Source organism: Coniosporium apollinis, assembly GCF_000281105.1.
Source record: "Coniosporium apollinis CBS 100218 chromosome Unknown supercont1.69, whole genome shotgun sequence".
NCBI classification, from domain to species: Eukaryota; Fungi; Ascomycota; class Dothideomycetes; genus Coniosporium; species Coniosporium apollinis.
Window position 1 is genome coordinate 25,813 of NW_006913331.1, and position 12,526 is coordinate 38,338.

Consider the following 12,526-nt stretch of genomic DNA (forward strand, 5'->3'; position numbering starts at 1 on the left):
CATAATGGGGTAAGATTTAGTATCAGAGCGCTCTCCCTTTGTATTTACTTGAAAGCAAGAATACTCTCGCCTTTCCAGAGTTTTCTCTTGACTGCCTCGCGCAACCGCCGTCCCTCGTCGGTCTTCTCCTTTAGATTCTCAGCCTGCAAGAGCGCAAGCTTGTAGCCTTTTTGCTCGTCGTTGAAGTTGGGCCTTAGTTCTATATGCGCTCCGCGCTCCTCTTCTGCATCTCGCTCTGGGTTGCGGATTTTTGTGAATGCCTTCGTAAGATCCTCCTTCTGTAGCCCAAGCTGACGTTGGAGCCCTGGTGATACGTTACGCTTGTCTGTTAGGTCCCGAAACGAGGAAGTATAGCTGGCTAGTGGTTCCACTTCGACGACGTCATTTCTGTCGGCAAAGTCAACGACATCAACTATCGAGGCTTCCACCGCTAGAGTCCTGAGGCCTTCAGACGCGCGGAAAACGTGATGCGACCGGAGCTCTGTGCCCTCAAAAGTCCATGGGCAGTGCTGCGATGTGTTCACTGGATACGGGGAATAGCCGTAGCCGAACATAGAACTGACTTCCGAAACCGTTGTTCAGTCTGGACACCAAGAAGGAAGATCTAAGTTCGGGCTGGTCTCGTCTTCTGCACCGATTAGGATATTCAATCCCATCTCATTGTACATGACCACAGTAGCTTCGAGCACCACCTGGCTGTCTGACTTGGTATACTCATTCGTTCCCGGCTTCTTCCTGCAGTCAACGCTGATCTCGTTTCGACTGCTTTCTCGGATGAGACCCAAGAGAGCATACACTCGGTCGCTTGTCTCAGTGGCACGAAATGTCCGGCACCGTGAAACCACCACCACAACGGGATGCCTGCCCATTCCTTCTTGATGTCTTTGAACAGCATCCGGTGATAGGGAACCCTTGAGACATACGCGAGAAGGGCGAAGCGCTCCAGATTGAGTTTCCGGTACTCCGCAAAGATATATGCCAAGTCGACGAACTGCTCTAGCTTTACCTCTCTCGCGCCGTACTTGACGATTGGAGCGTGCGAAAGAACTGCTTGACCCACATCCTGCTCCATCACTGTCGCTGGAAGAGCTCGTACAGCGCCTTCCAGGCCGAGTCCTCAGCATTGTAGTTCTCAAAGTCCGTGTCCAAAATCGTCGAGACGAGATCCTTGGCCAGGGCACTGTAGTCTGCTGCATCGCCTGGCCAGATAAAAGTTTGCTCGGCGCTCGAATAGATCTTCTCCATCAATCGTATCTGGTGCTCCTTCTCAGTACTGTCCGCCTGATTGTTACTGACAGCATCTATCCAGATGTTGCGGGCTTTTTTCCGCTGGCGTGAGCTTTGTCTTTGTAGCGAGAGCTTCGTCTTCCTTAACGAGCTGTTTCAGAGCATGTTCCAGATCGATTGTGATCTTCATAGCGACTCCGTCAAGCTGGAGAGGCACAGTCTTTTCCGGACCTCCCCAGACGTAAGACAAAGCGGAATACATAGGAGCATCGTGCAGGGATGCGGCGCGGAGCTCTCCAATAAGCTGCTCGTCAAGTGTTCGAGTCACGGAGGGCAGTCTGATTCCTTGCTTGGATGGATCTAGTGGCTTTGAGGCATAGACACTACGGACTTTGACAACATTTTCATGCATTTTCACCGTGCTAGAAAGACAACGCAGGTATCCGTATCGAAGTTCCGACCGCTTGCAATCACAGCGGGCCTATACAAGCCGAGCTCCCACCGTACAAGATGCGTGGAAGAAACAGAGGATTAGCTAAAAGTCCGTTTTGTTCCCTTTTTGGACAAACGGTCCAAATACCGCCTTCTCTTGATTGATTCGCAAGCCGTATTCAAACACCAGCTACTACGAAGGATGGGGATTCTAGTGAGGAAGCGGTGTCCGTAACTAAGTGGCAAGAATATCACAACTTCTCCCTTGTGAAATCAGTTTCAAAACTCTGCATCTCTCGTAGACGAGAAAGCAGGCAATTCGGCCGTGTATTACGATATGAAAAGCGTATATATCAGTTGTGGTGGCTTTTCGATAGCGATTTGATCACCGGCACCGCTTCCTCACTAAGAGCCCCGCATACACTTGACAATATATACTAAACCGCATATAGCTCGAGGTTTTCAGATCTTGGCATGGTGTTGAACCTCAGCCTTACCCTGAAAACCGACAACTCCGTCAACACCGACCGCGCCACCAGCGCCTGACTCCCCTCAGCCCCCCTCGTATCTCGCTGCCATCGTCGCATACTTTCGTCGCATACTTTCCTCGATCCTGTTCCACTACTTCTGGCTCTTCCACCACTCCAGGCGCCTCCAGCACAATGCCGTGCTGCTCCAACGACCGGAGCTCCTCGAACTGGGCGTTATACCAATATAGTACTAAACTAATGCATATATGCTTAGGCTAAGGTATTCTGAAATATATATATATCAGTAAAGTCACGTGCGCTGTAGAGTGAAGCAACGACTTTTCGCCCCCACCCCGCGCGCGCATCTGAGTACACGAAGGATTCGTCTTTCTGGGTATAAGTAGAGCCATCGCGGTAGACATATCTTCCACTGTTTCTACAGCTCCCTTCACCCCAGCCATGACCGATGTCTCTCGGCCTCGAAATCGACACCCCCGCACCGTCCCCCTCCAAGTCTTGTCTCTCGGACTGCCACGTACCGGAACAAAATCTATGCAAGAGGCCCTCCTGAAGCTCGATTTCAAGCACACATATCATGGCTTCGATATGATCGACCACCCCGAACACATGCCGCGCTGGGAGGAGGCGACGGATGCGAAATACTTCAAGAAGGGGAAGCCGTATGGCCGCGAAGAATGGGACGACTTGCTGGGCCATTGCGCGGCTACAACGGATTCGCCGTGTGCGCTCTTCTGGGAGGAGTTGTTGGAGAGTTATCCGGAGGTGAGCAGTGCACTGCGCCATCTTTACCTCACCCAGTCCTTGTGTCACATCCATTGCTAAGATCTCACCGTCCCCAGGCTAAAGTAATCCTCGTCCAACGAGACATTGAAAAATGGTATGCCTCCTTCGACGATGGCGTAATCTCCTCGACCTGGGGCCCCGGCACCGATATCATTGTGAACTATATCGAGCCCGCGTTGGGCGTGAACATCGGACGGACATGCCGCAAGATGCTGCTTGGCTTCTTTGGCGCCTCGAATCCCGACGAAATCCGCCGGAATGCCCGAGATGTGTACCTACAGCATTACGGAAAGATAAGAGCAGCGGTACCAAAAGAGCGGCTGCTAGAGTATCAGTTGGGCAGCGGATGGAGTCCGCTCTGTGAGTTTCTGGGGAAGGATGTGCCAAAGGAGGAGTTTCCTTGGGTCAACGAGGCTGCAGCGCTGAAGGAGAAGATTGATGCGATCAAGAAGGAGAAATTCCTTGCTGGGGCAAAGATGATTGCGCCGGTCCTGGCAATGGCCGTTGCTGCAGTCACATATTGGTATCGCCGATGATATTCGATATTTGCGTTGCATTATCCGGGGCCAACAAGGAACTCTATGTTTGAGGAATTTCACGACGCGTACGACGTCCGGCGGAAGAGGGTTTGCCTGAAATAATCCATCGGTCCATCACTCCCGTTTACAACCTAGCATAGCACACAACAGCGGTGTTTATGACGTCGCAAGGAAAGCGATTGCCGGGGAGTTGGGAGACTAGGATGCCCTGGGCGGGAAAAGCCTCACCGCGGACAGAGACTTTCAGAGCTACGTCAACAACAGAGCTCCCTTCATTATCAACATAATGCTTTACAGCAAGGTCTAAATAGCTATCTAAAGGCTTATCATTCCATCGGCCACCCTCAAGACTAACTATAGCGGCTAATCGTCAATCACTTCGTTGAATTGACGGTAAACGAGCGCTGCTGCTGTCGCGCTGAGAATTCTTTCCTGCCTGATGTGGCTGGTCTCCATCGGTACTTACGATAGGTATTTCTAAAGGCGAGCGGGGCTCTAAGCAGATTTCCCATATACGTAAGGTAGCTTCCTCCTCTCTCGATTGAGGTTCTGCTCCATCCTGTGTCTTTCCCTCGGCTCCAGCCGTTTTTTCCTGGTAATCGGCAACAATATATTACAATAACGTTGCAATTCGACAATCAGACACCGAACCAGAAGTTCAAGGTCGCCGCCGTGCACGCCGCTCCTGTTTTTATGGACAAGGCAGCTACGACGCTAGAAGTTTCACGACTGATTAAGCAAGCTGGGAAGGAGGGTATCAAGCTGCTTGTCTCTCCTGAAACATTCATCCCCGAATGCTATCCCCCACTGAATCGAGTTAATGCACTCGCAAAACGCGCCGAGGAAAGCGTTGTGATGGAGAACGGCGAGGAAATCAGCCGAATTCAAGCTGCCTGCCGCACTGCAGGGGTTACTCTAAACTTAGGCATTTCTGGAGCGTGTCGCCGGCGGCTACACGCTATTTAACTCAGAAGTGACGATCGACAGCAATAGTATCATCCTGGATGTGCACCGCAAGCTGCGCCTCCACGAAGCAGGTAGAGGACAGGTGTAGTAGAGGGAGAGTATATACCTTAGCAAACAGCTTATTTACCTGGTCACATGCAGAGTTTCGGAAACACTTGATTGTTGCAGTCGTTGATAATCTGACTACTCCACTCGCGTACGCTTATTGCAACTTCGATGGCTGTTAGATATCGAAAAAAAGGCAACACATATCATCTCCCTAGCCCAGAGCGCCTCCATCTTTAAATCTTCAGCTAGTGGCCCATTGCAATCGTACCACCACCGTGTTGCTTCTCATATTCTTTGCGGGCTTTAATAATGTCTTTACGTTCCTTTCTCAGCTGACGAGCATATCTGACTCCGAAGCCATGCTGGAACACTTCAGTAGTCTCCTCCAGAGTTAGACCAGAGACTTCTGGGTAGAAGAAGATGACTGTTCGCGCCTATTAGAACCTATCTTTGAGAAATGCTGTCGAGCACTTACCTAAAACCCAGCCAATACCACAAATAGCGGCATAGAAGCCAAAGGCGCCAGATGGAGTTATGCCTTTCATCATAGAGAGGAAAGTAGAGGAGACGATAATGTTGGAGCCCCAGCAGCAACACGTCATCCTGTGTAACTCAATTAGTAACAGAATACGAGTAATCTCTTCGCGAAAACAGTGAAGGAGACTGACCACATTGTTCCCATTGCACGAACCTCCATTGGGAAGAAGTCGGTGCTCATCCAGGCAGTATTGCCAACCGAAACTCCGTAGAACAACACGAACCAGATAATAAAGACCAGCACAACGATCGCTGGTGCAGAGATCCTCCTATCTTGAACCTCAAGGGTCTCGGTATTGACTGGGATGAAACTAAATGCAACGGCCACGGCAAGAAGGCCTGCGGACATGCCCCACACTGTGCATACAAGGACTCGCCGCCGACCAAAAGGATCGACTGTCATCATGTTTACCCAGGTCATAAAGAAATTGCCGCCCGCAACAACAAGTCCGACAGCAACCGGGTTGGAGAAGCCGACAATGTCGAACAAGGTCGCAGAATAGTACATGAGAGTATTGAAGCCGGACATTTGTGATAGGACCATCAGTCCACAAGCACATACTAAAGCTGAAGAAACGGATTAGTTGGCGAAATATGCATAGGGAGCCACCACAGCTTACCTCGGAAATTGGCGGGATTGGTGTGAAGCTGCTTGACCATTGACCAGCGACTTGTGCCTTGGTTGAGGGCCTTTGACTCTTCGCATGCCGCCTCAATAAGCGCAACCTTTGTCTGGACTTGCTGGGAGCTGGCATGTTTGTAAATTCGTTGTATAATCCGAGTAGCTTCCTCTTTACGTCCATGCCATATCAGTTGACGGGGCGATTCGGGGCAGAAAGGAAGAATGCACGCCAGTATAACGGATGGGACACCGCCAAGCCCAACCATGTACCGCCAACCGTGGGGGACTTGTGCAAAGGCAGCTCCAATTCCGTATGAGATGACCTGACCTCCTGTTATGGACATGTTGTTCAGTCCAATCATACGTCCACGGACATTCGTGGGAGCGATCTCGGCGATGTATAAAGGGACGACCATAGCGGCGGAGCCGACGCCGAAGCCGACAATCAAACGGCCAACGCACATCTGGGCGAGGCTGTAAGCAGCACCCTGGACAACAGCACCGATTGTAAAGAGAAAGCAACTTGTTCGTGTTAGCGGTTTGCTGATCATTTCTCTGTCAATATCTTCCATACTTACCCACAATAGATAGCACCCTTGCGACCAAATCTGTCCGCTGTAAGACCTGCGAGGATGGAGCCGACGAATGCTCCGGCCGAGCATAAAGCCGTGATAAGTTCTTTCTGGCTTGCGGACATCTCATGGCCGTCAAGGTCTGTGCCCAGATATACAAGAACAGCGGAGATACTGAAGAACACCAAGTCAGCAATAGTTGAGCAACGAACTCAGTTGCAGAAATTCTACACACATTCCTGTGTCGTAACCAAAGAGTGCACCAGCTATAGAAGCTGCAAAAGCACAGAGCCAGACAAATGGGCCTGTGCTAACGTTCTCAATTGACTCTTCGGCAGCTTCATCAACCATCTCCAAATGGGTCACATCCGGAAGGGCCATCGCCAAATTAGCTTTATCGAAGCTTGCTCTGGAGAAGGAACCACGCTTTTCAGTCGGGAAGGCGTGCATTCTGTTGAAGCTCGCTCTAGAAACGCTGCCCCTTTCCACAGGGGGGGCCAGGTGGTCGTCCATCAGCGCCATCCTCTATGGATCAATGCGATGGTAGGCTCGAAGCTCGTGCGGAATAAAGATGCGCAAAGTTGAGAAATCGGTCAGTCGCAGAGGCAGCGTTTTATTTGATAAACCGAGAGGTTGCTGGCGAACAGACTGTGCTTATAACCCTGGGCAAAGCTGGGTCTATAAACATCAAGCTACCCATATCGGCTGCAAAGGTGTGAATCTTAAGAAATCCATGTGAAGAGAGCATGGGATGACCTGCATAACACACCTTGTCATAGAAAGAATGAAGATCAATGGGGCGGGAAGAGATTCCCAAACTGAAAAATTGAGTGTTGTCTTCCATCCAGCCTTGTCAACGAGGAATCAACAAGCGATGTCACGCTCGAGTGGCTCTGCCTTACGTGGGCAACTGCTTCCGCTAGATCTAACGTCCCCGTATTTTACCCCGCATCCGTTCGGTCTTATGATGGAGTCCGTTTTGTTAAGCGAGCGTGCCGCAAGCGGCGCCTTACCGGAAAGTCCCTTTCCATACGTTAGGGCACAAGCTGTGGCAGGTTTGATTGGCATGCCGCTTACAATCCGATGTTACAATAACAACGAGCTCGTGCAAGTCTGCCGATACTCTCTATAGGAAGTCGGAAGAGTGCCGAGAACGTTGGACGGGAATAACTGCTACAGTAGTAAATAAAGTGAACTCTCGTTCCGTTGACTGTGCAATCGATTCCGAATATATTAGAGATATGGGACTTGCCCACCACACCACCGCGCCGATCAAAGGGAAGCCCGAAGAGCTTAGATCGGGCAAGTTGCTGTTACGAGCATAGGGCTTACCCTCTGCGCCAGAACATCTAAAAAGACAATCTGAACCGATTGATCCAGAATCAGGTAAGTTGCTACATACTCTCAGAGTTACTTAACACCCGAGCCGTGAGCGAATGAAGACTGGGCGCGCAAACGCGAAGAGCAGACGAGCTCGCAACACTACACGTCGGTTGCCGAAGACACCGGACGTGCCATTGTAGAGCAGAATGATCGACGCGCTCGAGGTGCAGTAAGTTCTCGAAAACCGCATACTCCCGTCACAGACTCCGAGGAGCGGCGCCAAAAAACCCTCAGCAGTCGTCGATGTGATGACCGAGGACACGGAACCTCCGTGGTACCGGCGCGCTGGTCGAAATGTCCACTGTGGAGGTGTTTTCGAGACCTGCCATGTTTTGTCGCCGGGCACCGCAGGATACGTTTATAGTGATCACAAACACCTCCAGAGGCTCTAGAGACTCCACCGGCAAATCACCCTCCTAACGCATTCATCTAATATACACCAGAGCACTTCTTTGACAAGACCGCGCCGCCATCTGCCTCCGTGCCTTCCAGGTTGATGGCCCTTTGGACGATTTCCATTCCAGGACCATCTCTTCGACTCTTATGCTGTTCAGGGTTGGAGACAGTGTGCAGAATACGCAAGCATAAACTACCCGTTCCGCTTTCCTTTGAAGTGTCCTTCGGTAACTCATGCCGGGTTTACTCACCCCCTTGGCCGATCCGAGCCCGATCACAACGCCGCATACAAGGGTCCAGGAGGAGTGTCGAGGCGCGAGATTCTCCGGCCTGCTGTTCCGAAGTACCTGTTGAGGAGAGATTCTTGCGGATGACAGCCAAGGGGATGGGGCCTCCCTTCGGCACAGGGTCCGTTTGGGGCAGGAGCCGCGTCTGCGAGTTTGCCAGTCTTGGACACGGTCCGTTGCGTCAAAAAGCCACCAGCACACTATGTATCTACCGGCCGTGGGAGGGTTCTGAGGCTGTCTGAAATGAATGCGGCGGGCTCGGTCACTCTCCTTGGCCCAGTGTCCTCCGTCCCGACTTCTGCGCCTGGGGCAACGCTATGTTCGCATCGATGTGTCTCGCACGTGCCCCCAAGTACTTGTTTAGGACTGGCTCAGCCACTTCTACATGTCCTCAGATTGGCTCTCCGCGGCCTGCGTCTGGGTCCTCGGTGACTCTCCTTAGTCACCCTTTGTGACTGGAGATGATACCATTGCCTCGGCAACTTAACACCTGGTTCTTCAAGACTGGCGATGTCTGTCTCAAGCTCTGTGCATGCAATGGATTGGGTTATCCATACGATACCTGATTGCCAGTGCGGAAGATTTCGTTGATATGATCAATGTAAGCCTGCCTTCTTGCAACAGTGGCGGGTTTGGGCGCCATGCTCGCAGTGTGATGAGGTGAGATGTCTTTAAGCGTTCTTTATTTGGATGCCAGTGCGCTGGGGGTCCTCACTTCGCATACCCATAGGCTTGGTTGCCCTGAACGTTGTCTATTGGGCACCAGACTTTTCCTGCATAGATCCACCCCACGCCAGATTATCTCATCTATGCCTCGGATGCGGACATTGCTATACCACAGGATTCTCTCCCGTCCTCGAGGCGCAAGTCTCCTTTGTAATAGGACAGGCCCACCGAATTCCGCGCCTTTCGCGGATTGCTACTCCAGAATGATCTACGACATCCTTACACGGCTGGACATTGTTCTCAGCTCGCTAGCAGCATCTCGCAGACCGCCATCTTACACCAGCAAGCTCTCCTCCGGTCAAATGTAGTCCCCGAACAACGCATGCCTTTATAATCATCTCTACAACCTCAGCGTATTCTTTGTTGTCCTAGCAGTCAAACAGTCCTTCTTTTCATAACTTCTAGCCCTTGCTGCCTCTCCGAGCTCCAACATCTCGGCTTCGCACTGATTGAGTTCATCCTAGGTTCTGGCTTGAGGGCCCCCATTCTGGCACAGACTCTCCATTGGCGGCAAGAGCCGCCCGATTGCTCCGTTCTCATACTCCCACATTGAATCTTTTAGTATACAAGTCGATAGATGGCTGGGCGGGCAGTTCAGTGAGCATCCTTCGGGGCCGCAGAGCGGAAGAACCGTGTATACTGCCTCCGCTGGATATAAAATCTCATAAGCAAGGTACTGCCGTGCATGCAACCTCCTCCCCTTCTTGCCCTTCTCGCACCCTCCATCCTATCCGCCCGTCCTTCATTCTTCGACCACCCCGCCCCCTCTATCACTCCTTTACACCACCTTCACGCCTCAAGTCTTGCAAGCGCGTTGGCATCAACACCATCAAGCTTCGCGACCCTCACTATCTCTACGGCAAGGCGTTCTTCACTCTCCCGCTACGTGATTATTTATTTTCAAACCATCACGACTATCCGCACGACATTGGTTATGGCGCTGGAGCAACGTTTCATCATAGAGACACTCGATGAAGCCATTCAAGTCAAGACCGACGTGAAGGTTCAGAAACGACTACCGATGTTCCGATGCATACCGCAGCATTGCGCAATCAAGTCCAACATCCCCCGTCAGCGGTATGTCAATCCCTGAAGATGGCTGGAACGCGCGCTATTCTTATCACAGCGTGCCTATGAAGCAAGAGCGGCCGGCCCGCAGAAGGCTCTTGATTGCACTTTGCTTCGGATGAACTTCTTCCGTCTATCACATCCACAAGTTTATGGCGCATTTCGAGCATACGACACATCTCTGAATCAGGACTCATCCACGGAGTGTGGGGCGGTGTTTTCATTATTTTCATCAATCTATCGGCTAGCACAGCGCCAATCGCCCAATGCGGCACAAGCGGCGAGAGGCTTCGTTGATGATGCGCAACTTGGGCGCGTCAAGGATCGAGGAGGCCCACGGGGAGCATAAGCGTTGGTTTATCATGTTTCATCTCAGAGTACTCTTTTCAATCAGGAATTATTCCATTTAGCCTCAAGGCTTGCCTGATGCACTCCCGCACTTGACCGCATGGCCAGTCACATCCCTGGGCGTCGTCGCGCTACTAAAGCCTCCTGCTTGACCCATCTCTTGAACCTCTTAAGGAAGGCGGCTGTGTCCGTATCGCCTCGCTGCAATGTCCAAGCAGTTCGGTCCTGTAGATTCCCAATGCTGATACGCATCTCGTTCATGTAGCTTTGCCGCCGTATGATTTCTTTGTATTGGGCTGGCGATTCGGTCAGCATAAAGCGCGACACGTGTATTTTTTCGCCACAAACTTCGGCTGCGGCATTCGCGTTGGTAGAGAAGGAAGAGAACCACGATGAGAAGGGCGAGGGTAACGGCTATCCACATTTTCTTGCACAGATCTTTCACCGTCCTTGTCGCTGCGGATCTGATGCTGTTGGTTAGCCTCCGCAAGCTTGGGCAAGAATCTGTGAGAGGATCTTACGTCGGTTCAGGCCTTGTCGGTGTGGAATTTACTTTGTCTGACGTCGTTTACATATCACTCAGGGCTGCTTCTGGGCGCTTGGGTCTGTCGATTCAGCGAATGGCATCTCAAAGCGAAGGTTGCAGGTGAATAGTCCCTCGTATCACCCAATGACCACGTGACCTTGGCCATACTTCACGAGACACCTGCACGAAACACCTGCACGAAACACCTGCACGAAACTTCCGCCTGCCCAAGGTTCTTCACCAAATCTCTGCTCGCTCGACTTTCCGCCTTCGTCACGTTTCAGTTCCATACTACTGTCAACTGTCCAAAAACCTGTCTTAACACATCACGAATTCGCCTATCATGGTCTAGCAAGTCCTTAAAAAGCTCAAGCGTAGCAAGACATCAGCGTCACGTACGGAATCTCTCCACTTGTAGGGCACCGCTGATTTGCTGACTGCTCCTAGCTCTACCTCCCTGGATGAAGCATCTTGATGCGATTACGAACGAAGTCCAAGCGGGCGGCGTTGCTGTGAAGCCCTCCGTCCACCAAGCCCTCTGCAAAGCCCTCGCGGCGGCTTATGAGCAGCCGAAAGAGCCGCTCGCCGCGACGAAGGAGGAAAAGCCTAACTTCGGAGCTTGGCCGTTCTGCTACACGATCCATGGACCTGAGTGCGTTCTAGGAAGGCTTCCGGGCCTCCTTTGTCCAGAAAAGCCTGGGCCCGCGAAGATGGCGATCCCATTCGCCGACCTGCCCCCTGTCCGCCCCATCGATAACTGGTTCCGTTCCCCCGACCGGGCTGACCTGCCGCGATTCATACATCTTGGGATTCAACATCTTGGGCCAATGTAAGAGTCTTCTTGCGTCTTTCACGCTGGAGAGAGCTAACAGAGATTGCGCAGCGAATCTGGCAACGTGGCTAACGCGGTTTTCGACTACGTCTTTCCCCCCGGCGTCCGCTCCCAAGATCCTTACCTACGTTACGTTTGGGACTTCTATCGAGATGTGGAGGAGGAGACGTGGATACGCCGCGCCGATGACGACGAACAACTCCTCGAAACACTGTTTCGCATCTAGTGAAACAGACAAACACAGCCAAGACCCCTTGACTAATCACAGCAGCGATTATACAAGACTCCCGCTGTTAAACGTCCAGAACACCTGCCAAGACCTTGGATACCACGGTTCAGCACTTTTGAGCCGATTCGGACTCCCGCTTTAGCCTGCTTTCGCACTCTGCGAGGGCCCTTTCCGCGTTAGTAGATCGAGTCCGTAGTGTAGACTCTCGGCCTTTCATCTGCAGTAGATCGCGTTCGCATCGCTCGAGCTGCCTCTAGAGGCCGTCCCTCTCTTCGTAGGTCTAATTATAATCTCCAAGCACCTTCCGTGCGATATTGTGCGAAACTAAGAGTGTCCGCTCGACCGCCTTCACGAGGGTTTATTGATCCAGTTCACCCCAGTTTTGGGGATATTTTTGGAACGTCATGAGGGCTTTGTGATTTTGTATGATGCTATACAGAGCCTCCCCCTGTACAAGATCTTCGGTCTGTAAACGATTTAAGGTCGCTTCTACGTCTGAGAGCTGCTCCGACAG

At 51.8% G+C, this 12,526-nt stretch overlaps 5 protein-coding genes across 5 annotated transcripts; 2 read left to right on the forward strand and 3 right to left on the reverse strand.

Moving 5' to 3' along the window:
• Positions 1 to 44: 44 nt before the first annotated feature.
• Positions 45 to 554, reverse strand: W97_08922 (uncharacterized protein; the record flags this gene model as incomplete). Its single annotated transcript, XM_007786797.1, has 1 exon — positions 45 to 554. The coding sequence occupies one exon, from the start codon at positions 552 to 554 to the stop codon at positions 45 to 47; it is 510 nt and encodes a 169-aa protein (XP_007784987.1).
• Positions 555 to 1,071: 517 nt separating this feature from the next.
• Positions 1,072 to 2,246, reverse strand: W97_08923 (uncharacterized protein; the record flags this gene model as incomplete). The annotated part of the gene is made up of 2 exons (XM_007786798.1): positions 1,072 to 1,365; positions 2,157 to 2,246. The coding sequence occupies 2 exons, from the start codon at positions 2,244 to 2,246 to the stop codon at positions 1,072 to 1,074; spliced, it is 384 nt and encodes a 127-aa protein (XP_007784988.1).
• A 342-nt stretch (positions 2,247 to 2,588) lies between these two features.
• W97_08924 (uncharacterized protein) lies at positions 2,589 to 3,469 on the forward strand (the record flags this gene model as incomplete). The annotated part of the gene is made up of 2 exons (XM_007786799.1): positions 2,589 to 2,912; positions 2,990 to 3,469. 2 exons carry the CDS (start codon positions 2,589 to 2,591, stop codon positions 3,467 to 3,469), a joined length of 804 nt encoding a protein of 267 aa, XP_007784989.1.
• Positions 3,470 to 4,731: 1,262 nt separating this feature from the next.
• W97_08925 (uncharacterized protein) lies at positions 4,732 to 6,598 on the reverse strand (the record flags this gene model as incomplete). Its single annotated transcript, XM_007786800.1, has 6 exons — positions 4,732 to 4,910; positions 4,962 to 5,097; positions 5,151 to 5,590; positions 5,644 to 6,167; positions 6,224 to 6,391; positions 6,453 to 6,598. The coding sequence occupies 6 exons, from the start codon at positions 6,596 to 6,598 to the stop codon at positions 4,732 to 4,734; spliced, it is 1,593 nt and encodes a 530-aa protein (XP_007784990.1).
• Positions 6,599 to 11,412: 4,814 nt separating this feature from the next.
• W97_08926 (uncharacterized protein) lies at positions 11,413 to 12,009 on the forward strand (the record flags this gene model as incomplete). Its single annotated transcript, XM_007786801.1, has 2 exons — positions 11,413 to 11,780; positions 11,835 to 12,009. 2 exons carry the CDS (start codon positions 11,413 to 11,415, stop codon positions 12,007 to 12,009), a joined length of 543 nt encoding a protein of 180 aa, XP_007784991.1.
• Positions 12,010 to 12,526: the final 517 nt, after the last annotated feature.